The following is a 26089-nucleotide window of genomic DNA, read 5'->3' on the forward strand; positions in this document are numbered from 1 at the left end:
ATAGATTCCAATGGGACTTACCTCTCTTCTAGACTGTATCTTGCTTTAATTATGATTCAATTCAAAAGCACATCCAACACATCTTGCCAAAATGAAGATGTTTTACTCACTACAAAGGACTGTAAAACGTTCTGGCACTCAAAAAATTCACTTGCATCAGGAGATGAAAGGTTGGAAGTGCAGGAGTTGGGGTACAGTCTGTCATCCTTTCCACCAAGTTTGCAACGAGTCTGATTTGGATGCATTCCAGATTCCCTTATAATATTAAATAATAACATGGAAGAGCACTCTTCTCCTCATAAACAGCTAGTCAGCAGTTAAAAATTTAGAAAAAACAAATCAACTTGGCCAAGGCTTTTTTGGGGGCGAGCAGACCAGAATTTAACTCCTTTTGTTGATGGAGGGACATACCAAGACCTGAGTGAACTAGAGAAACAGATCAAATACCTCTCACACTTTGTTGTGCATAGTAGAGAGAGTTTTGGACTCAAGAATCTGCATTTAAACTCTACTCTTTGCTCTTTTTGCTCTTTTTTCAGAAGACATTTACAGTTCTCAGCTATGATAAGGAAAACACAGGACTGGGACTAGACACATCTCTGGGCTGGGTAGGCACAAGAGATGTGTAGAAGAATATCCACATCTATGGGTCAGGATACACGTGTGTGAGACAGGAAATTTTACCTTCCCTCCCATATAAGTTACAATATTTGTGGATTATAAAAAAAAACATTCTGGAAGAACTCCTCAGCACAGTTTCTTGGTAGAAATGGTTCTCTGAATATTTTGCACTTGAAAATTTATTGAGTCAAAGATTGTCATTCTAGCACTCACTGAGACCAAATCAGTTGGAAAGGTTCTGCACTAAGCCTTTATCAAATCAGGGATGTACACTGTTGCAAAATTGGCTATATAAAACCCTAGGAAATTCAAAAAGGTTCTTTTCCCTTTGACATTAACTTAAGTAGCTTATTTTACATGGCTTTATTATATGCTCTCATAAAATAGAGTGAACACTTTAAAAATACATTAATTTTGTTTTATATAAGAGAACCGTGTGATCTTGGACAAAATAATTGGTATAAAAATATTTAATAACACTTAAGTTTCTGATGATTTATGCTTTTTGAGGAATCCAGCAAAATAAGGAGGGCACCCAAGTGTATGTTTGTAGACTATGTCATCTTCAATTTATTAACAAGGAGGAAGCAAGAGAAAAAGGATTATATGTTCTCCTTCCCCCAGCCTCTTTCAGGAAGGCAAACTCCCAAAATGGTTGGAAAAGTTCCAGAAGAGGAGTTGAGCTTTGTGTCTCTCTGAATTTGGGATGAAGCAACTGGCAGGGCTCTGAGCCAAGGAGGTGTTGGCTGCCACCATGGCTGTACCCAATGTGGGCTTGGAAGAACAGGAGAGTGTTTCTGTTTATTTTTAGTTGTTTTCTTACTCCTTCTTCTTTTGAAGAAATTCTTATAAAAACGTTTATCTTGTCATCATGTGTAAATTATGTAGTATATTTTCAGTATTAGAGGGTTATGTCCACTCCACTGTGGGTTATATATCAAGATTCCTGCAGCTGTTCTGAAAAGTATTTTACTCTGAAGATACTCCAAAGTTCTGGTTGACTTGAGTTTGGAATAAGGATTTTGCCATTATATGCTTTATGAGAGGGAGACTGGTAAATGTCTGGACTTTGGAACAGGCTTTGTGATATTTGGACTGCACATACACATCATGTGGTGAATTAGCATGTGGTGTTCTTATGCAAACAATAAAAACAAAACAAAGAAAGAATTAAAAGTGAATTTAAGAAAATGAGCTGCAGCATATGACTAAAACAATCCCATAATAGCAACAACTTTGCGGTAAAGGTACATACTTGCCAAAAATATCTGCTAGTGTGGAAGCCTAGTATTCAAACCCCTCAATTTAGCAGTAGTACAGAGGCTGTTACTCAGTTAACGTGGAGCAGGGAAACTAAGCGCGGTCTGAAGGCTGAGCCTCAGCAAGACGCAGAGGTCCCACTTACCAGGGCTAAATCTTGTCCATTTCCAGCAGTATAGGTCACTTGTATGACTTGGGATACAAGTGACTTTTGGATACCAGTCTAAATGGGGGAAATTTGGCCCAGAATGTACTTGCAGACAAAAAAACCCAAGCAAAAAAAAACCCCCTCCAACACCAGAAGCCCCAGGGAAGATGCTAATAACAATCATAAATAGTCAAATTGATGGACTTCATTTCTGTATCTCAGGAAGCCGATCGATAACTCATTCCCCTTCAGCAACCACAAATCCCAGTTGGCTGAGCAGCTGAGTCCCTGAGAAAATCTAATGCTAAAAGGCAGTGACAGGAATGGTTCTTATTACTGGAGACAAGACACACAATTCTAAGTTCTTTAATACTGATCTCTTAAATGTTAATGACTTCTGTTATTTACCTCAGTTGAACTAAGATTTGGATCCTACTGCAGAACAGATAACAGAGAAAGTCTCTTGCTTGTCTAAATCATAACTGAGGGCACAGTATCGTAACGTTATTGTCTGCAAAGTTTTAGTAGTTGGCTTCCTTTCAGATCAAAGGGCTTCAGTTCTTAGAACCACTTATACTGGAAATTACATTTGTTCTTCCTGGACTTTTCCTAAGGGGAAGGGTTTTCCCCAATGCACTTGGTCAAATCTTTCATCTAGTGCTTATGCTCCGTACAAATATGGTAAAGAAAAATGCACAGCAGCAAGGCTGTGCTATTTCCTACACTTATCTAATTCTGCAGCTAGAACCGATCAACAACTGTGAAACACTTTCCACAAGCATTAATTATACATGTGTATATATCTTTTAATATATATATATTTCAGCCTGGCTTTTCCCAAGTTAAATGAAATTCAGTTTATCATTGGAAACGTGAAGTCAAGCAATTTAAGCACGCTTCAGAAAGTGTTTACTGAAAGGCATGTTTACATCTGCCTTCTGCAAGCTTCCAGCTAAGAATTATTACATATGTTCAATCAGGACAAAGAAACACGACATGCAAACTCAGGGGCTGATTGCAGGCTGCTGCCTTTCAAATGGCAATCAGTGAAAACAGACAGCTGAGCAGGGAGCTAAAAACCAAGTCTCGCTAAGAACATTCAACAAACAATTCTGAATGGCAAATACACTTGAATCTGAATTCTTCAACAACAATTCACAGTAAAGAGGGAAAATTGCATGAATTATCTGCTAATTCTTTTTTTTTTAAAGAGTAATGTATATGGGCCAACACTTGTAGTACATGTTTGAGTAATAGATTGCTGCGACCTAAGGATAATTGAAACAATTTTTGGCAAGTCTCCATAGATTCAGTGTTGGATTCTTTTTTCTCTTAACGATAAGGAATACTTTCAAACAAGGAGTCACACTTTGTATTTTCAAACCCAATGATCTAAAAAATCCACGTTTTTTGCAAGAGTTCAGCATGGTGAATAAAAATTTTGCATTGACTCATTTACAGGAGCTACTTCTAGAAAGCTCTATTTACAGTTTTTAGTCATTTTTTCAAATTTACCAGCAAGCATTGTGTTAGAAAAAAAAAAGGCCACACACAGAAAAACATGTATTAAGGAAACACAAATGCTCTAAGAGACATCAGGTCTATCACTGCAGCGGTTAAAGGGTTGTGTGTGATGGGTGGGTAGAACTGCATCTCACTTGCCTAGTGCTAAACCTTGAGTCTACATCATTAGTTTCTCTACTCACCTCATCCAAGCTCAGGCAAAACTGAAGAAAGACTACACTAAACTAGTGTAAAGGTAGAGTTTCAAACCAGCTTAGAAAAACTGATCCCCTCAATCCGTTACCTCCTACAGTGGTCCTGTTATTAGACCTCCACAGTTAGCAAGCTTTGCTGCTTACTGTAAGAAAAAAATACCATGAACAACTGTCCTCACCCCCCAATTTAATTTTCCATAAGAAGCAGAATTTGATTGTGTCTTATCATCACCGTCTGAGGCTTGAAATCTGGGGTGTGGGCACATAGATGAATAAAACCCACTGGCATCAGAAAATAAATCTGACAGTGCCATTCAGAAACATCCCCACGCCCTGTGCTGGCTGTTCCACTTACATGCTGAGCAACCCTCAGAGAAAATGTCTGTGTGTTTCTTTATACCCCCAAGAATGTCCTTCTCCCAACAGTTCACATGTCTCTGGTGCAGATTAGTTATGGACCTTTCATGCTGATGAGGTAATCCCCTTAATGTACTATACACCATGGGATATCCTCCTCCTCTGTTTCATGTTCTGACATTGCTAAAGGTCAGGGAAGTGTTTCATGTGCTGCTACACCCTATTTAAATGGGAAATTAAAGAAAAACAGGCCAAAATTTGTTTTTCTCTCTGCTTCCAAGGGTAGTACAAGCAGCCCAGGTAAAAAAGGCTTGAGAGCGCATCTTGTCAGTCAAAGTATTATATTAACCCCTAAAGATTTATTTCCAATATAGTGATTGGTAGCACAGTGGTAATGATATAGTAAGATGAGATCCATACTGTAACTACTAACAAGTTTACTCATACAAAATGTAGACTTCACATCAAACAGTAACAACATAGAAATAATTTATGTTGAATGCAAAAATGACTGCTCTGGACACATGACTTTTATTAAAAGTATACTTCCTCTGCAACAGAGGCATGTAAAAATTAAATTAACTCAGAAATAAAGATATTTTGTTACACAAATTATGTCTCAAACATGGTCCACATTTCTTTTCAAGAGGGATGCAGACAAGAGTTAAACTTACTAAGCTCTAAAAATATTATGCACAAGCTTTTTAACAAACACTATAATTTTACATGGAATTTCCAAGAGACAACTTGAAAAAAGTTGGTGTGCCTAAAGCATTTCTTTATGATTAGGATTATTTTGCTTTTTTTGTGCAATAACTTTATGGGTTTTTTTAAAAAAACTGATATTAGTAAAAATTTTAAAGTCCCATTTTAAAGTCCCCCCAAAACAGCTTTAAACATTCTAATTTTTAGAAGTTTTCTAAGAAGAACATGTATTCCTCAGAGCAAAAAAAAATAAAAAGAAAATGAAACAAAATGTTTTTCAATCGATAATCAACACAGTAAAGAAATTAAATTGTCTTTGTTCACATTTACAGTGTATCTGATATTTTCTTCTTTGCTAACAGAAAAAGTTTTTGGGGGGTGTCAGAGGTAAAGGGAAACATTTCCACAGTTTTTCAGCAAAAGCAACAGCATTGCTAACAAAGGCTTAGATCATGAATCATGATCCCAAAGGACCACCTCAGTTTGACAAAACAGCAGAGCATTTGCTTCACCTACTCTTTTCACTATCTAAAGCCTGGTACCTGTTTAGGTTCAAGTGTAAATGTTCTGCAACACTGCAACCACCTTCTCTCCTCTTCCCTTTAGCACTGAAGTTAGAGGTTGGAAAAAGAGGAGCAGAAAATACTGGGAAGAAACTCTGCTTAGTCTTCAAAATTAAGAATATGAGGAAAGTTATGGAAACTGGAAGAATTCTCTGAGAGATGAGTCATAATTGGATTTTCATGCTTGAATAGAGGAATATGATATCAAATATTTTTTAAAAATCTATTAGCCCCTGTAGTTATTAAAAAACCCAACAAACCAAACCAACCAAACAAAAAAAAAGCCCACACAAAACCAAGACAAAAAACAGGAAAAGTTCATGATAATCTAACAAAAATCCTTTCCATTCTCAACTGGATAGTAGCCTGATACTGTAAATTGATGGGTTCTTCAGAAAATAAAACATAGCCCCCAGTATCTAGTTTCTGTACTTGTAAAAGAATCTACATTTCTGAAAAGCTGTATACATAAAATCCAGGGTGTGCAGAGGGGGTCTGTAGCCGTCAGAACAAATGTTTTAAACTAAAGTTAGTAGAGGCAAAACAATACCTTCCTGGTGAATTACCACATAGCACAGAACCATCATAGAATATGTTGAGTTGGAAGGGACCCATTAGCATCATTGAGTCCAACTCCTGGCCCCACACAGGGCCAGCCAGGTCAGAGCATGGGACTGAGGGCATCGTCCAGACGCTTCCTGAGCTCAGTCAGCCTCAAGTGCTGTGACCACTTCCCTGGGAGCCTGTTCCAGTGCCCAACCACCCTCTCAGTAAAGAACACTCAACCTGAACCTCCCTCTTGCAGCTTCATGCCATTCCCTTGGGTTATATCGCTCATTTTAGAGATACGTGGCCTTTCTACTTCACCCAGAACTCCCCCTCAGAACCCCCCCCCCAAAAAAAAAATCCACAACCAAACCCACAAACCCAGACATTAGAACAGTTTTCCTTAGAAGAAAAGAGTATCCAGCTTATCCCATCCTCTTCCCTTGTAAATGAAAGTGGCCAAGCAAGAAGCAGGGAAAAAATTGTTAGCAGAAATATCCAAGGTATAATTCAGGTCAATACACGAACGTTTGTTTTGGAGAAGTTTGGTATAATTAAGCATTCATTCTACCCAAGTAAAGATGATTTGGAAAGGTGTTTTCTTTCTATTTCCAGGAAAACCTTGCAAAAGATGCTAGGTTCGTGCAAATAACATGCCAAACTAAAAGTGCTGTGCTTGCACTCATCCTGTGCTTCCAGTATTGCCTATTCTTCCAACTCCTGGCTACAGCTGCACTGCCAGCTAGCTGTTTAGCAAGTAAGTTCAACATCAGGCATGGTAGCACGAACAATTAACGTTTAAAATAAACTCTGTACCCATGGCTGCAAGATGATCGTGTGATTAGCACCTTTACTCCACACCTTGTCAAGACCTGACTTCAAAAATGGCAGCCAACAGTCTCATTAAACTGTAGGTCTTATTTTCACAACCTCAGTGCTTGTGTTTCTGTTACTTATATACAGAGACCTTGCAGGGAACAGGGAATGTAAGCAATGCTGTTTCTGAAACCTTGTGTGAGGGCTGCCATCTACTATGCTTGGCTTCTCCCTGAAGACTGATGTTTACATGGAACAATTAATATTTGAATTTTACTCACAATTTAGGATAACCTAAAGCAAATGAATTAAAATAGTCTCTATTAATGTCCATAAAAACACAGCAAAACCTACAGGAAAGGTCAGAAAAAGCTAGAAAATTCTCCAGGGCAGACCTGCTGCAGAAGCACATGGAAAGACACCAAGGCTATTCCAGTACTGATGTCCGAAGAAATTCCCCCAGGAAGTTCTGGATACAACAGTGTGTCTGCCAAGAGCTGGGTATCTGCCCCAAGCAGATCCTTACTTCATACACCCATGGCTAGCAGGAGAGCACATGCCACAGAGCATCAGTAGGAGAGATCAGGGGAAATGTATTCTGCCTTGACCAGGAGACTGGAACTTTCTTCTACACAGGTAGAATTTGGGTTGGAAGGGACCTTGAAAGATCATCTAGTCCAACCCCCCTGCCAGAGCAGGATCACCTAAGTTAGGTCACACAGGAATGCAACCAGGTCTGTTTTGAGTATGTCCAGAGAAGAAGACTCCACAGCCTCTCTGGGCAGCCTGTGCCAGGGCTCTATCTCTGGTCTTTACCTATTTGGAACTGTCTCCACAGCTACTCCTTTTCTCCTTCCCATTTAATATACATCAGTCAGAGAGGTAAAGAAAGCTTCACCTAGCTGTTAATGGTTCCTCTGAGGCTTTTTCTTCAAATTCTCTTAACTCAGTATACATTTCAAAGCCAACAGACTGCTGAAGGTTTCTTGTACTAACTACAGTGCCTACTCACCAAGTTAACCAGCTTTGTTTCTTTCCCTTCTTCTTACTAAAAACCAAACCCTGCCTGGCAAAACAAACCCACCCCAAACCAACCCCCATAAACGCCACCAGTAGAGCTGAAGAGGAATCCTCCTTTTTAATTCTGCAGCCACTCATATATAAATAGGCATTTAGGAATCTGTGACAAACTTTGATAGGTGAAAAACCTATTGGTCATTTCAACACTTAAATGAAAAATGCATTAGTGCCCAAATTTACATAAAGAATATTAAAGTGCCTTCAAAAAAACCCCAACCAAAAGCCTGACAGTGAAGCCATTCTTTTCACAGTAGTGGAATTTTAAATGGTTTTGCTCCTTTCTAAAAATAAAATTTCACTATGCTTTCCAGTCTTGGCCAGAAAAATAAGAGGAAACAACAAGGAAAACAAAATCAAGAGAAAAATTACTGAAAGGTATGTAAGTTAATTTACATGTTATGTATTTTGCAAGCTTTCAGTAATTATGGAAAATTTTCTTTAAAAGTTCTAAGACCAAGGAAGATGAACTTCTTTTGGCCACTTCTGATCTGAATTTTTAAGGTTTATTCATATGAATTTGCAGGGGGAAAAAAAAAAAACCCAAGCTTCCAGAACAGGCAAAAGAAAAAGTACCATAAAAATTAATTACCATCTGTGACTCTGATGACAATTTAGGAAGATATTCCATATCCCAGAAAATCTGAAGTCAAGGCTGAACTGACACAGCACTAATTTCATGGGGAAAGCTTTAGAAGAGCATTGTTACTTTGACTACATGAAAACTATTGCCCTACTCCCCACCCCACACTCCCCCACCACCACCCCCTGCCCCCAACTCAACGTTCTACATCTGAAAAGCGCAGGAACCCACAATATAAACCCAAATGTGCAAGACAAATTGTGAAACTACAGAAACACAATTTGGCCAGACAATCTTTTCCTCTACTGCAGGCTTACCTTTCCTTTTGCCTTACTGATCCTCCTTTCCTTTAAATTTCCTTGAGCTCATTTTTAAATGCTAACCAGCCTTCAGAAATCAATAATATTTAAACAGCTGATTTTTTAAACAGCATTGTTCTCTTTGCAGTGTGAAAAACTGAAGAATTTAAGCAGATTTCAATGTAACCCACCCTCAGTATGTTAACTTTAGCTTTACCCTGTGAGTATCCTCCAACAGTTACAACTGGAGGCTTGCTTGTGCTAATTTCAACATTTTCAGCATTTGAAAAACTGGCTTACATGTTACTGAAATGTTTTCCCTTATTTAGTTTATTAATTAAACTTGCACAAATCTCATTAAAACCATTTTCAGTTATATAATGTGTGTGTGCTTACATGCTTAAATTAAACAAATGAAAAAATTCAGTAGGCTGTCAATTTTACAGGTTAGCACAAATTACACCAAATTAAATCCGATATAAGGGATTAGAATATGCAGTTAATCCAACCCTATTCCCATGTAATTTGTCCTTTATCATTTCTGATTCAGTATCTGTTCAATTACCAAAATATGTATCTTCCTGTGCTTCCCACACACTTAGGAAAAAACCCAGGAGTGTCTGTTTCTATAGAGCCTGACCTAGTGTTAGGAGGTTAAGAGCCAGCCACTCCTGTAGGAAGTGCTTTTTGGTTTTATTTAACTGCTGCAATCACATCATTACCCAGTAGTAAGGCTGTGTCTACATTTCTTTTGTAACCTAGAAGTCATTTTAAGGCTGTTTAGGCATTTTCCTATGCTCTACCAGGTTCTCCAAGTACAGAATTCATCCCTCCAGGCAACTGACCTCCTCAGTAAGAAACTTGATCTTACAGGTATCAAATGACCCGCAAAGATCTTTCAGCAGTTTGGTCAGGATAACGTTAATAACCCAGCCTACAGGAGAATATTATGTGGCAAAGCCCGTGTGAATTTGATGAATGTGGACTGCCAAGAAGCTGACATCTCCTTAGCATTGTTCAACAAACACTGAAAGAATGAATTCCAACTGACTGCATCTGCAGAACCAGGAGCTGTCAGGTGGGAAGACTCTTCACCAAATTCTTCAAAAAGGTGCAATTCTGTATTTAGCACAACAAAAATGCTGTCAGCATCTTCTCACCCTAAAACTGAAACTAAGCAAGTAAGAAATCTGTTCCATTATGTTCTTCTATCACTTCCAAGTAGGCTACCATAGCAGCTCAAGTACAGTACTATTAAAGCCCAACAAGGAATCTGTATTCCAATGCACATATATTAGTACATTGAACTGATAAACAACGACATACAGCACTTTGAAATGGTCTGAAGAACTTAGACAGATTTTAGAGCTCTGGAAAAATATATATATTTTTTTTTACTGTAATCAGCACTTTTATTTTAAATATAAGTCACACCTTCTAAATATATACTCATAATCATAAGTCACCTCAAAACCCTATGTATTTAGGAGTTACAATGCCCTATCATTAGTTGTTCTAAGCTGATAAAAGACTAAAGGAATGCTGAGTCTGCAATTCAACTAATACAAGCTATATGTTTAATACTTAAGGTTGCTATATAAGCAATGTCCTGTAGAAAAGCCTCCCACATAAAACTGCCCTTAGAACATAGAAGCAGTTTCTAAAAACAAGGCTGTGTTGTACAAATAACTATAGACCTATAACTAAAAGAACGATCTGATGCTGAAACACTGAGCTTCAGAGAAAGAACAATCTTGGAGATCCAAACCCTCCCGTATCTAACTTTCACCCTGCCAGCATGGATCAGCAAAACACCCTTCTCTGATGTGAATGGGAATTTTTCTTAAAACAATTCTTCTTAACTGCCTGACACATGTCAGCAGTGCAGGCTTGGGAGCCTTCAGAAAAGCAGTCTGGAAGTGTCACAACTTTTTCATAGGAATAAACAGTGCATTTTCTCTAACGGGAAGTTAATGCAGGGAAGAAAAAGACTTGTTTTAGCTCTATCCCCACCTTATGGCTAGAAAAAGAATTTTCCTATTACTGCATAAGTATTTCTGATTTTTCTTCCTTCACTATATCATTATAGCCAGAGAATATTTGCTATTGGCATTATGCAATGTAAGATTCTTTTTGAGCAACAGTGTATTTCTCCACATAGAAGGAGAATGAAACTCCAAGCATCAGAGTCCTCTCTAGGACCAGTGTTGATTTTCTGACTCAGAATAGACTTAATGGTCCAACATAACTTTAGGTTCAAATAGAACAGTGATGATTTGGATCTTGATTGAAACAAGTATACAAGTTACTAAATTCCTGTTGACTCCACCAGGGGTTAGAGAGCTAGATCTCTCCACAGATCCAACCTTCACCAATTTAACATTCTTCAGTCTCACACTTCCAAAAAAAGTAGTTTTGAACCTAAAAAACCCATTGAATTCAGGTGCCCTACAAATTAAAAGTATGCAATAATCAAATTTTAAAGCTTTCCTAATGATCTCTCTCTTTGCTTCTCTTGCAAGTACAATGATGTGACCATGAGTGCTAGAGCAGTGCATACCCCTCATGAGAAGACTCACTCAGGATGGCAAACAGCAGGTCTCTTGTGTCAGACACACAAGATGAAACAAAAATAGGAGCAGCACCATCTCAGCAGGGTAAACACTCTCTTCCCCCACTGCCACCTGCTTAAAAACATTTTTCTTCTTCTTTTATGCCTTAATCACCTGGATACCACTAGGGACCAACATTAGCTACAGGAAAAGCTGAAGAACAAGACAAGGGCCACTAGAAGTACTTTTGGCAAATTCCTCTATTTATTCATCTTGTCTTTGCCCATGAAATAGGTCATCATGAAAGGGTGGGGTAGGGCATGAAACAGAACACTGGGAAAGCTGTAATGAGAAGAGAATTGGAAAACTGGATAATGTCTTAGTGTGCCTTTAATTTTTTAGGCTTTTTATCCTGCTTTCCTGAGGAAATGAAGGGTCACAATTGTATTGTCTGAGCACCTCTCCTCAAAACTCTCTTGAATCTTACCTTTAAAACCACAGGAAATTCAGTAGTGAGTGAACATTCTCGATGGTTTCTGAACACAGTTTCTCAAGGTGTCAAGAAGACAGCTGAGTAGAAGAGACACCTTATTAAAGCATCAGCATGACTCCTCTCAATAATCCTTACCTTTTCCTCCTAACCACAGAGAATCATCACAGCAATTCAAATAAAAGAACCCAACTTTATTAGGCCTTCTACCACAGATCTGGTTCAGAAAGACATTTTCTAGAACTACGTGCTTTGATGCTTTGTCATTAGAGATTCACTAACAGAAAATAGATTATTAACACATACTACAAAGTTCATAGGTATTTAGACAATACTGCTTCAAGAGTTTTGATTTCAATAAACCAGTAAGGAGTACTGGGTAGAGAAGACACCCCATGTGTAGGCACAAAGGAGGATAAATGAGCTGCAAATATGAATATAATTAACCCTGTGGTCAACATTCAAGACGATGATACTAGAAAAACAAAGTAGTATTGCCTATTTCTGAATGCTTAACCACACTACATTAACCACATTAATTTTCAGTAAGAATTTATCTAAAGTTTAAGAGAGAAACTTGAATACCTGCCAAGCTATTCAGGTCTTCTGAATACCTGCCTGCTTCAGCTATTGTGAAATATTCACAAAGTACCAGCAATCTAGTGACAGGACACGTTCTGACTCAAACTTCTCAGGGCTTATAAAAAAAAAGTCCCACTCCTATTAAAAAAAGGCACCTTTTTAACCATGAATATAGGCCAAACACATGGTATAATTTTTTTTTTGAAGTACACTGGTGGCTTGGTTTAACCATTCCTTGCCTCTCCCAAAGGTAGATCATCTGTCTACTACACGAGAATAAGAACATTCCACTACACTCAAAATGGATCTTGCTCCCAGGCAAACTATAAAGCTTAAAGCAGACATCAAAACAAGTTCCAAAAGAACTCAAACAACTGTACAATTAGGAAAGGTATGTTATATAAGAAAAAATTTCAGGGGAAAATTAAGAAAAAAAATATTATTAACATAGGACAATCTAGGGTTGCAATAAATTTTTTAAAACCCCTGACAGTAATTCCAAAGATATAAATACCTGGTCAGATCTTTCTTATTGCTGAGAATGTGTATTACTTTGTGGATTCCAGGGGAGTAAGAGCAGTAAATGCAGAATAAGGAATCCAGTTGAAGCAGGCTAAACTAAGACCTATGAGCCAAGGAAATCAGAAGCCATCCTTTCCTTCTGCATACTGTAAAGGATAACTTCTCACAGGTTGCACAGGAGTTTATTTTTAAACATGGTCAGGATACAAAATTCAAAGTTCTGGCACTGCTCCAGTTTCAACATTTATGAAATGCAATTCTTTTTGCTGAGTTTCTAGGATATAGTCAGTAGCATTTTAAAAACAAGATTAGCCTAGTCAATATACAAAGTCTTTAAAAATTATTTAAGAACAGGTCATGGTGCATACAAAGGATCAGCTATCACATATTCCACAAAACTGTATCACCAACCCAAACTGTGAGTTTCAGCTATATCTTTATTCACAGATTTATAAAGCAAAGTGTTCAGCAACCACTTAAATTATCAGATTAGGAATTTGATTTTAATTTTAAAAGCTATTTTCACAAGTGTACATTTCCAGATTCTGACATGTTAGGATGACACTCAAAAGGAGGGAAGAAATAAATTGGTACTCACACCAACTTATCTTCACTATTTGTACAGGATCTAACTTCAGAAACATCAGCTGTGCCACATCTTTTCTTTTCCATAATGTGCATCTGTCCACACCAACAGAATTACAGACCACCAACTTGTCTCATATATCATAGCAAGCTACAGGCCAGCTTAACAGTTCAGAACATGATTTAAAAATACAAAATAGGTGTTCTTTCCCCATAACAGAGAAGTTTTAGCCTAATTTCAAAGTCATTTAAAAAAGGACATTTACTTTAAGACATTTATAAATAAATTGAAGCCAAGAAATGTAACACACTACTTTCTACAGCAATTGTTCAAAAATCCATGATTTTGTTTAGCAAGTAAATCTGCTTTGAACTGTACAGCCTATAATGGATTTAGTGAAACCTGCATTTATATTACTCTTCCCTTTCAAAGGTTTCACGGTGCTAATAATAAATGACACACTGTACCCAAAGAGTGACTGGTATAGGTGTTTCTCCATTATTATGGAAGAAAGAAGGTAAAATCTGAAATGACAAGTGACACACAAATATGTATGAAGTGTATGGAAAACATACATTGCAAGACTGTTGTTGTTTTTTTTTTAAAGAAACAGCAAGATACTCAGAACATGGACAGAGGCATCAATAAACTAAATACTTCCATGAGTGCAAAAGCTGGCTCACAGGATGTCGCCTTAGTAAGAAAACATAGAAAAACATGGTTTAAAATTCCAGTTGTCTGTTTTCTAGCCTTTGCTTTTCTTTAAAATAACCTGCAAAAAAATAAAAATAAAAAAAAAAATTAGCACTGTTTTTATCACTACAGCCCAGGCAGCAGTAAGAAATCCAAAACATTTTGTTATTCAGATCAAAGGTTTACCTAGCTAAACAACCTGTTTCCAAGAGTAACCAAGGGTAAGCCTAAGGAAACTGCTAGAAATAAAACAAAAGCATACAGAAAGATACCATACCAGAAAAGTTTGGGTTTTTTTTTAAAAAAAGGTACATTCATAATCAAGAATTCTGTAAAATTAGAGGCTTATTAAAAAAAATTAATGCTTAGAAATGGCAATAGTGCTCTCAAGCCCTCAGCAGACTTCTTGAAGCTTTTACCCTGTTAGGCCTAGCCAAAAAGAAAAACAGAAAAAAAGTTGCAATTATAAAGCTCCTATGCTCATTTTTTGTTTGTAATGCCTTACTTCTTTCTATATCATGAGTGCCCAGACCCTTGGAAGGACATTTTTTGGTTTGGAGTTTAAGTTGAAAAATGAACTTCAAAGCCCAAGTGGGACCATTTAAGTGTTAACATTATTAAAATACAGGCAGTTTTTCCTTTCTTCTCATCTTAAAGAAAAAATAAATGGAGCACAAAAATGTTCAAATAATGTTAAGATTGCAGTTAAAAAGAAATTAGAAATGTGTAAGATTCCAACTGTAACATTCACTTGGCTACCCTACACATCCTGTATATATTTCTGTTACTATAGCAATAGAAAGTATCAAACTAAACATTTCACCAGAGGAAAAAAAATACTGAAGATAAACAGAAGCCACAGGACCCAAATATCAGATAGCATTGAGTTTTGCTCTTCCAAGGTGCCCAGCAGTAGTAGGCAGCTGAGTAGATAACTAAACAAAGGTAAAGCAGAGACACCCTAGCAAGTGAAACGAGCTACAAAATATAAGAGGATTTCAGTCATACTATGACATTACTCTCTTTCTAGAAAAAGACACACAGTACCTTCCTCTTTCTTTTGCATGTACACAAAACATAACATAGTCTGTAATGCAGAATCCTTCACTTCATAAACAATGTTTGTTATGCTGAACTACCCCTATAGCAATCCACAGCTTAATCCGCCCCCTTAGGTCCTCCTTTGCTCAACACACCACCACAAGAAGAATCAAGAATCCACTGCAAGCATCTTGCTGACCAAGCAGGTAAGAACTGGAGATGTAAACAAGCTACCTGAACCCCTTTGAACCAACTCTCCCTTGTTCCATAAAGCTGCCTTTACATCCCTGAAGGTAAGACATGTTTCCTTGATATACTATCATCTGAAACAAAGATCCTCCAACTTTGGAATTTGCTCCAGTTCCCTGAGCTTTCAGCCCATGGATGCTTGCTGGTAGATTACTGTGTAGAATTACTCATATATTGAAACTATGAATTTAAACATAGACTAATAAAGAAAATTGGGCTATGTTTAATAGGGCAAGGAAAGTTAATTTGATGTCTTGGCAACAGTTAATTATGCTAATGATGGATTAAAGGACATTAGATTTCTGCAGGTTTTGGATTATAAATAAAAACATATCAACACTAACACAGGAAACTTTTCTATATGCTGTCATAATACATTTTACATTCAAGAAAAAAAGAAAAATATTAGAAATGCTTTATTACCTTTGCTGCATCTATAACATGCTCAGGTTTAATTATTTTACTTTTCTTCTCAACAGCACTTGTCCTGGCTTCTTCTGCCAGCCGATTGAGAAACAATAAGAAGTTCAAATGCACCTTTAAAAGAGGGGAAAAAAATAATTAAGAAGGATTAAAATTGATTAAGCATCTTTGGGTTGTTTTTTTTAAAGCTTCATTGTTTGAGACACAGCATTCACATGTTAGCCTGCTTTCAAATTCCTGAAAGGTGTTCACAGGAAAACAAAGTGCCACGCAGTCAAAATCCTACAAAATTCCCAAGACATTCCTTACTGCAAGACTCTTGCAAAATATATTTGAAATGTCCTATACTTAATTCATAAAGGTGCTTTTGAAATGATCAAACAACCAATGTAACAGAAATCAAATTTGACTTGTATTAACACTTTTTTGTAACAAAATAGAAAGATAAATATCAGAGAATAAGGAGCCTTTCTGCTTGCTAGTAAATACAGTCAGCTTTCAGGGACCACAATGTCCAGATTTTTAATGAACAGCAAATTAATTCCTGCCTTATCACAAAAAAGACCACAGACAAGATCAAGGACTTTTGCCACTTTCCAGTGAAAAAGAGCATTTGCATTCATTTTTACAGAACAAGAAAGTCCCCACTGTCAGGAGGTTCCACCCGTTTTTTCCCCAGCTCAGCACTTACTTAACCTTTTTACGTGGAAAGAACTGATAAGGGAATATTCCCTTCAATACAGAATGCTGCTTTGCTAGTACAGAAGCAGCAAGGAGCTGCTCCAAGTTGGAAAGAAAAACCTGCCAGCCAAACCTGCCCCTGTGTAACAAGGGACCTGTAATACAACCTTCTAGTGTTATACAGACATTATGTGAACTATTTTATTAGTCCAACCTGAAAATTGGTAATTACACCTTTCGTAAATTAAACTTTCAAACAATATTAAACTTTGCTAGGTAAAGTGTACAAAAATACTTTTTCAATCAAAAGCTCAGAAAAATATTACTGAAATATATGAAAAACTTTACTTATATGAATTAGGTGATATACTTACTCTGCCATACCTAATCTGCAAAGTCTAGAAAGATATAACAAGGAAAATTCCAAGTTGGGGTTCACAGGAAATACTTTGGCAGTGAGTTTGCAGCACAAACAAAAATCTGTTTGGAGGACAGGCATTTCAGTTTCAGCGTTACAAGAAATTTAGGGGGTTTTTTATAAATCCCCTGACTAACTGAAGCTAGCATGCAACAGATAAATTTATATAATATTGGGCATCATTTGGTGGTAGCTGCTCCACAAGAAGCAGGTGCCCTTGCAGATTTATTTAGCAAAGTATCAAAGCCATTTTCGAACTACAGAATCAAGCAGTGGCACTGAAATAGTGTTCACCACTGGAACTCTCCTTGTCAGACTTACCAATTTTAAAACTGCCTTTAAAAATGGCATCTTCTCTCAGAATTCCTGTATCTTTCTTTTCCTATTTTCAAAGTGAATTCCTGCACGTGAAGATTCCCCTGAACTCCTATAGATTTAAATATAGTCGCACAACTAAAATCAGAACATTCCACAATAGAGCACCCATCTGAGCAACCTATCTAGCTAAAGATGTCCGCACTTACTGAAGGGGGTTGGACTTGGTGACCTTTAAAGGTCCCTTCCAACCTAACACATTCTATAATTCTAATAGATACTCCAGATTATTCAAGGCAGTTGAGAAAGGCTACTGAAAGACAGAGTGACTGAGTATCACGAATGGGACAGTTACTGACAAGTACCTAAGTGAGCTCACATTTGTTTAAAGACATTGCTTTACTACATACTAGATTATTATTCCTCTACATAGTATTTTAAAAGTTTTTACCTACTTATGAAAAACACCTCATACAACAGAATGCCAGAATGCTTATCTCCCACAAAAGAAAGGTTGTGGGTTTAAGAACACATGTAAAAACTCACAGCTCTGCTTGAAGTGCAACTTCCATACACCTGTTCAACAGAACTAATAAATAGCAGGGATAAGCTGCCCCTTGTTTTGCTGCCATAACTTCAGAACAATTCTTTAGACAGATATGTTTCCTTCAATATAGTTTATTCATCATGCTATGCTGATACTGAAGAAAAAAGGGGGGGTCATTCAAGCAAATACTTTAAGCCTTTTCTGCAATGTAAATACCAAACTGCTCTTCTAGCATAAAACACACAGCTGAGTTCCTGCTTTTCTCCTATAACTTCAAGCTAGAACAGTGTACAGCTTTTTTTTTCTCAGACCATTGAGGGAGGAACAGCTGGATTTCCATTCAAGCACTGGAAAAACCTTAAACACTATTCCTGTCTCCAAAGAAATTATCACACTCCTTAAGAAAAAAGCCAACAGCTTCTTGAGTAAGTTTGATCAAGTTTGTTAGCTCCGCTGAGCGCGGAGAAAGATGTTAACACTTAGGAAACAGGTTCTGAGAAACCTTCAAACTTTGATCAAAAGAAACTGGGAAGTGAAGAAGAAACTCCATTCAGGTATTTATCAAAATTGTCTGAGTTCTTACATCCTTCAAACTTGTTAGCAGTGACCACGTAGGATGGCATTGGCTTCACGAGGAAAAACAATTGCTGAAGGTCAGGACAACAATCTGATCATGTCAGAAGCCAAGAAGAACTGGCTAAGAACCACAGGAAATTCAAACATAAAGCATGGATCATTCAGGAAGAGAGCCAAGAAACTGAGCTAGTCAATTCTCATATTTTCTTGCTTAAGACATAAGCACTCTGCTCAAAATGTATATGGGTTTGGCTTGTTAAGGCACCTACTACATGAAGTTCCACAGCACACAATCTAATCACTCTTACAAGGTCAGTAGGGAGTAAGAGACACTAAAAAACATACTCTCCAAGCTTGTTACTTGTCTAGCTACAGGACTAAACTCCCCCACCTCTCTCTTAGCTTCAATAAAGCAGACCTTCAGCTGTGTTGTTGTTTTAGTTATAGAAATAAAAGAGCTGTTAGCCACATGCCTAGCTGAAGAACATCATGGACAATCACCACCCCTGGACAATCCTGTTCAAAAGTAAAATATAAAAGCCAAGCCTCCTAACATTAAAAGGCATTTCATTTGACATCACCAGAAGAGAGAATCTAAGCTTCCACCACATTATTAAAATTCATTCTCATCTCATCCATTGTGTTGGAACAAGCCATATTTCAAGCTAGATCAGACTGTTGTTTTTCATTAGTATCAGTCAATTCAATTCACTGGCCTCTGCAGCCAGCAGAATATTAGTGCCAGGACCAGGAGGAGGAGATGAGAACCAATAGCTGAGATGTCCCACTTACCCTGTTTCAGACAGCTATGCTACCTTGAAGACAAATTATCATGACCATGGAAACACAAACCAACTGTTACTAATGACCACAAAAATTTTTATTAGGGATTGCCTAAATTTGACTAGTTGACTACTGCATTCCAGACTAAGCTTTGAGTGAGTCTGAGGATGAGTAGCAAGGGGCCAGGTCCTCAGTCCACAAAATACTCCAAAGGTAGAAAAAATCATAGTAAGAGATCATATTTTTATTAGACCAATTAGAAAAACATATTGTTTACATTCAAATGTAAATCCTTCCATTTAACTATCATATTCCTTTATATTAATCTCATTATATGTATTTTAACTTCATATATTTATATTTAGCATCATATATCCAGATACCAACCTTCAAGATGCTGCAAGACAAAACTTTTATACATATATAAAACAAGGACTTACATTTAAAAGCAGGGACCATAGTAGCATACAATATACATTAATGCTCTGAGAATCATGCACATCTGAAAACAAGAGGGCATGACGGTCTATCAAGTTAAGGCTATTAAGCCACTTCAAAGAGTATTTTAATGCACTTTTTTTATTCCCCAATATGGCAGCTACCACGAGCTCTGTTGAGGACAGGTTTCCTTGCTGTAGTCATTTGTCAGTGAGATAAACCCTGCCTGTACCACAAATCCCTTATTGCAGGTCAGAAGGAATCCACCTTAGTTGGCCTCAGTTTTCTGAGGCTTGTTCAGTGTAGCTCTGTTATGTGTACACCTTTACAGCAGGTGTTTTTAACCCATGAACAGAATCCAAACATGTTATTGTCCTCATTGGATTACTAACAAGACTTATCATTCCTTAGTTATGGACAGAGAGCATTCAGACAGCCTTCTACACTCAAGGTGCCTTAACAGTTTAGAAACCCATTAATATCAGTTCAGGTGACTGATATCTGCATACCCAAACTGCTCTACACAAACATCTGCACCTTACTGCCATGTAATAAAGATTCCTATGTCTCAGTCCACCCACATATAGCTCTCTGAACAGAAGTGTGTCCATACAGTGACACAATGAATCAGCTTGTCCCTGAATCCCCAAAACTCCCTGCCAGAAGCCTGTAACGCAGCAGCTACCAGCAAAGCCCAAAGCTGTGATGACTACTTACTGGTATTTTGTTACACCAACCCATCGTCTACCCCCTGACAAGATTTTCCTCCCCTCCGCCTGTAGGTCACTACAGAAAGCAGTAAAATCTTGACATCCCATTACACCCAGCAGCTCCAAAGCATCCCCGAATCTTTCACGGAAGGAAACTTTGAAAGACCAAACGCTCCCATCTGGGAACACCTGACCCTGAGGAGCCAGACCAGCCGCAGCTGCCCGCCACGGCCTCCAGCACAACTGCTCCCTGCCCTGAGCTGCGAGCCCGGGCTCCCTCGGAGACTACTCATGGATTCGGCCCTTGAGCTGGCCGCGCTGCCCGCGGGGCTCTCAGCCAGCCGGCCGCCCGAAGCAGGCCCAGCCCGTGCCCCGAGCAGGCAGGCAGGCTGCTGTGCTGAGGGGCGGAGCGGCCCGCACCCAGCTCCAGGCCGCACGCTCGGCGCCCAGCCCCTCTCCCTCCTCACCAGCAGGTCGACGTTAGCCGCCAGGCGCAGCTGCGCCTTGTGCTTCTTGATTATCTTCCGCAAAGTGCTGCGGGACGTCGTGCGCTTCATCCTCCTCCCTCCGCCGCCTCTGAGGCCGCTGTCGCCAGGCACGGAGCCGCCGCCCAACCGCCCTCGGAACCGCCGTTCGAATCCGCCGCCCTGGCGCAGGCGCGGGCCCGCCGTGACGCACTTCCCAACGTCCGGCCGCAGCGCCGCCCGCCCCCCCCCTCCGAGGAGCGGGGCGGCCCGCGGGCTGAGGGGACGGCCCGGCCCGGCAACCCTCCGCGTCCCTCCCGCTCCCAGGGGCGCGGCGCGGCCCCTCCCGTCGCAGCGGCGCTGAAGCGTTTCTCTGGGAAACCGCATGAAATCGTAGTGGTTCAGGGGGAGCCGTACGGCGCCTCTGCCCCGGGCGGCCGAGCCGCCGCGGAGAAAGCTGAGAAGGAAAGAGGCGCCATCCCACCTGCGCCTCCCGTGTGCCCTTCCCCAGGCACCGCCCGCGGCGATCCCGAGCCCCTGGGGCCGCTGGGCCTGGCCGTGTACCGTGCGTGGGCCGAGCGCAGCTCCGCGGCCCGGTGCTGCGTCCACGGGCGGGCCCCAGGTGGACGCTGCGGCCGTCGTTCCTCTCGCAAGGAGCTGCATGTCAAACCGCGGCCCTTGTGAGTGGAGGGAAACTGTCTGAGCTCTGCCTGTGGCAAGTTACCCGCACCGCCGCCCAGGCCGCCTTTGATCAGCAAGGAAGACGTGGCAGCTTCCCGAGTGCCTTTACCCAGCCTTCAAGACTGGCCAGCGCCGGGTGCTGAGGTGCCCCAAACCAGAGGGAGTGTAGCAGCGGTCAGAGGCACTGGCGTGGTGCTGCCTAAACACCCCTCAGGCCGCGAACAAGGGGGTTTTAAGTTGGCAGACACCTCCTCAGTGTGATTGAATTTATTTGCTGCAGAATTCAAGGCAATTGGGCCACAGGCTTCTCTTCTTTATTGCCTTGCGTGACCCTGCTGCTAAAGGGCCTAGCCTGGGCCAGCTGCAGGACCAAGAGCCTAATTAACACCATGAGCCTCCACCAAAATGAACTTAAGAGTGATAGATCCGTGCTCTGCATAAATCCAGATAAAATCCTGCATTAGGACATGTATGGTGTAGGCTTAATAGTGCACAGAAATGGTCGTTCTGACAGCGGCCACCACGTAGAAGCATCATCCTTTCTCTAGCATCTGTCCCTACGCTTCTATTTTGGCTGACGGATGCTGCTGACTGAAATACAGGTTTCCCCACAGAGGGGCCCCTGTAGCTTGGCATTCTCAGTCTATTTGGACTGTGTGTACTTAGTTGGAGAAGGGGTCAGGATTTCATACTGAGGTATGGAGTTTTTCAGCATATTTATTAGCTTTTTGTTTTCTTTGGCCGATGGGGATGTTTGTAAATTTAAATGTTAATAACATAAATCTATTGTCTTTATATATTCAAAATTACCAGCACCCAGATAATGAATCAGTTTTACTGAAATTATGTTCTTAAATCTTTATGATTTGGTATTTTAGTTAATTCTGTGATATGCACAAAATGTATTCCCAGTAGAAGTATGATACCTGACAGCAGGAGACAATTTAAGATTTGCCAGTTCTTCATACTCTGTCAGATACTTGAAAATCATGCTTTGTTCTTTCAGCTTTGACTGTCACTTGCCATTAATCGTCAACAGCAGTGCAGATCTTAAAGTCGGGGTCCTAGCATTTTTTCCTGTGAATGGATAAGCATATAGGGTTGGGTTTTTTTTTTCTGCAATTTAATAATAATCACAGTGAATGGCTCAGCAGCACCGCTAGAAGTAAACATTTGTTTTTTCAGTTAACTAAATGGCTATGACTCAGGAGCTACATAGGGTCATACACTGCAACGCTTGTAATATACACATAGAAACTTGCATTGGGATCAAGAATAATTCAGCATGTCAACAGATTCAAATCTACAGCTGGGATAAATCAGTAGCTCCACTGGACCTTACTGGAGCTGAGAAATGGGCCTTGCGATCTCAGATTGTGGGAAGCTGGTATGGGCGAGCGTTTTACAAACTCGAGTTGCAGAAGTACCTGCACTGTAGGTCTAAAGCTATAAAAATACATCACACAAATTTGAAATTATGCAGCTGTGGGCAGAAAAGGAGAGATACTGAGACTCAAGACTAGTAACTGTTCTCTTTACTCATGTGCTTACTATATAGGCAATGACTGAATAATAAAAGCTACTATTAGGTCTAATACTGTTAGACTTCAGTTGGTTCTGATAGCTCGATATTTCAAATGGATTGTTCTTTGTTTTTAGCCACAGAAAGTCACAATGTGCTGTCTCAAGTCTTACTAATCCTTTTTTGTGATGTTTTGAAAAATACATGACCTCAGTTACTGCAAGCAATTGACAACAGAGGTCCGATGTAAAAATGTTAAATTATAGGTTCTGGTTTACTGAACAAATATGAACTTCAATAGCTAAAATTTCTCCCTGAACATATATTTTAATTGCTTTATCAAGAAATATTTCTGTAAACAGAGCTCTTTAATAGTATAATTTTAATGCGGGAATACTGCAGAACAAGAAATAATAGTATTGCTGTACTTTATGCATTGCTATGGACAAGGTTATTTTGTACTTAATTAAATTACTAAATTTCATAATAATCCCAACTGTGTACATTATTCGATTTGTATTTGTGTGTTAATGATTATGTTACAGTAAATCATAGAAAACTGCAACCTTGGGTTTCTGAATTTGAACATGTCTGTTTTCTGCCTTTCTGACAGAATCGGTAATGTCCTGATGTAATGCTGCTATTACAAAATATCATTTAAATAGCCAAAAGAGTCATGCAAAGTGTATTTTAAATGAATTCTTGAAAAGTGGACGTTTTTAGTTTTGTCCTGCACGTGCAGCTTTACAAACAGGCAGCTCTGTGCCTTTATAGGCACATTTTCATGTGTTGCCTGTTCAGAAGCTGCAGGAGTTTTGCATCCATTTTCTGCAAGCAGTTACCTCATTTTCAAATATTATTTAAAGGATTTTCTGGTTTTCAGTTTTAGATGGTGACAGTTTTTAAGCACGCAATCGTTCTCTTTGTGAGGTGGGTGTGTTTCATGGCTTCAGCTGCAGCATCTTCCCATTTCCCCAGCAATACTGAAGGGTGTTTTGGAACTAAAGACATCATCGTGTACTGATGATAAGAGTTAGGAGAATTCAGCAATTAAAATGCTGCCACCCAGGTCTGACTTCTTCAAGAAAACAAACCACCTTTGCAGTGCTTTTGAATAAAGGCAATTTCAGTGGCATTATTTGGTCACTTTTGCTTTCAGATTATGTGGGTTTCCTGAAAACGGTTCCATACATGTCAGTGACTGAAAAGAGGCCAAGCTTGGGGCCATCGCTGCTGAGCTTCAAACCAGTAAAAGTTTTGTTCTCCGTTTCTGTCAAGAAAGAGATGCATTTAAAGACTTATTTTTATCCACTCCTCTAATGCACTGTAACTTGAAACAAGTGTAGTATGTGGAAATTAAATTGAAAAGCAGTGTTTCCTTTCTGACCTGAAACTTGTATGAGCCCATCTTAACTTCTTGAATTTGCTCTCCCAGCCTGTCCTTCATAACTATTAGTTTAGTTATTTTGTTTCTACATTTTGACATTATCATCAGTCACACTCTTCATCGGCTCTTCATCAGTACCTGATTTTAGAGCTCACCTTCCCAAAGAATGCTGAAGAACTCAATTTTAAATTTGGGATACCTTGAAATTACTAAACACGTTTTATAGATTCTTGCTAAGCCAGAGGTCCCAAAGGTCCCTCAGTTTCTTCTTTAGTCAGGTAGAGACTGTTAAATACTTTCTGTTGCTAATCCAGTTTCAGTGGCTGATGAAAGACTTTGAAACCTAGCCTGGATATGAATGTCAGAGCCTAAAACCTTTTGATGTTTTCTCCAGTGATGAAAAGATAGCTCCAAAACAGAGCATAACAATTCAGAAAAAGTAAACTCTTCTATAATGTAGTTGATAGTCTTGATCATAGTGGTTGGAGTACACAGACTGACTCTCCTGTTACATCTGTGTATCCTCTCTGTTGTGCATAGGATAGCTCAGGTGTGGCTGGATACTTTTGTAGAGAAACAGGAAAAGATAGAAGACAAAGGATCACATTATATGTTTTCCTCTCCTCCGTGGAACTTAAGTAAATCTCTTGCTTGAAAAAGAAGGTGGAAATGGGAATTTTGACAAGAAACTTTCCTCTTGTGCCTGTCACTATTCTATTCACATAAAGGCAATAATTTAATTGCAGTAGTAAATACTAGAAGCTCAAAGGTGCACTTTTATTTTCATGAGGAAAAGAAAGATGTCTATAGGATTAATTACTTTTTAAATTAATTTTTTTAATTAGTTAATTTTCAGGGCCAGTGCTGAACAGTGAAAAATAAGAAAGGCAAACCACCATAAATTGCTTTTATTTTTCTTTGTTTTTATTTTAGGGTTTACAATTCAAGCTGCACTTTTGTTTTTCAGGATGTTCTGTGTTTTCCAGGCTGTGAGGAGCCTGCCTGAAATCAGTTGACTTCCACAGACTAGACACTCTCTGCCTGTCCTAACTGCTGGGATTGCATTCATAAAATGTAAAGGCATGCAAATCCCAGCTCAGCAGTCACCTTTACCTTCAGAGATATTCCTCATGCACTTGATGTGCTACCAACTAAAAGTGTATCATTTTCACTGCTTTTGAAGTAATTTAGTGCAGGACCATGCTGATATATATGTCAAATACTCATGTAGGGGAAAATAATTTATTTTAGGTGTTTTCAATTAAATCCATAAATATGAATGAATAACACAAAAATAATTACCTCAGATACCCCCTTTGTCTGTGTTCTTTTTTTTCATTACTTTTTAAAGTTTTCACATTATTTACATTTTACTCCCCTGTCTACTACACCCATTTAATGCCAGTCATATTTCCTTCCCCAGATTCCAGAAGGAACAATGTTACCCTCTGCAGGTATCATGCTTTCCATGACTACAAGCCAGAAGGATCTTCGGGCACCTTTTAGCCTGATCAGCTACTCCAGACCTGCCAAGAAGACCACTTTCTCTGAGAAGGTTTTATGAACCTAAACAATATTCTGAACAATACCTGCTGTGTAGCTACCAAAAAATATGTTTTATGCAAATGTATTGTGAGCAGAGAAGACAGGAGAGTTCAAAATTTAATGACATTCCCTGGATTCTTGCTTTAGTGAAAACTGGTCTAATGAGCCTAACGTGTTTAGTAGTAATGGTC

General features: G+C 39.1%; 1 protein-coding gene across 1 annotated transcript; it reads right to left on the reverse strand.

Moving 5' to 3' along the window:
* Nucleotides 1-14065: 14065 nt before the first annotated feature.
* On the reverse strand, nt 14066-20856 carry CENPW (centromere protein W; the record flags this gene model as incomplete). The annotated part of the gene is made up of 3 exons (XM_084262468.1): nt 14066-14197; nt 15832-15945; nt 20767-20856. The coding sequence occupies 3 exons, from the start codon at nt 20854-20856 to the stop codon at nt 14171-14173; spliced, it is 231 nt and encodes a 76-aa protein (XP_084118594.1). The 3' UTR covers nt 14066-14170.
* Between the last annotated feature and the right edge of the window lie 5233 nt (nt 20857-26089).

This window comes from Gallinula chloropus (assembly GCF_964237585.1).
Source record: "Gallinula chloropus genome assembly, chromosome: 3".
NCBI classification, from domain to species: Eukaryota; Metazoa; Chordata; class Aves; order Gruiformes; family Rallidae; genus Gallinula; species Gallinula chloropus.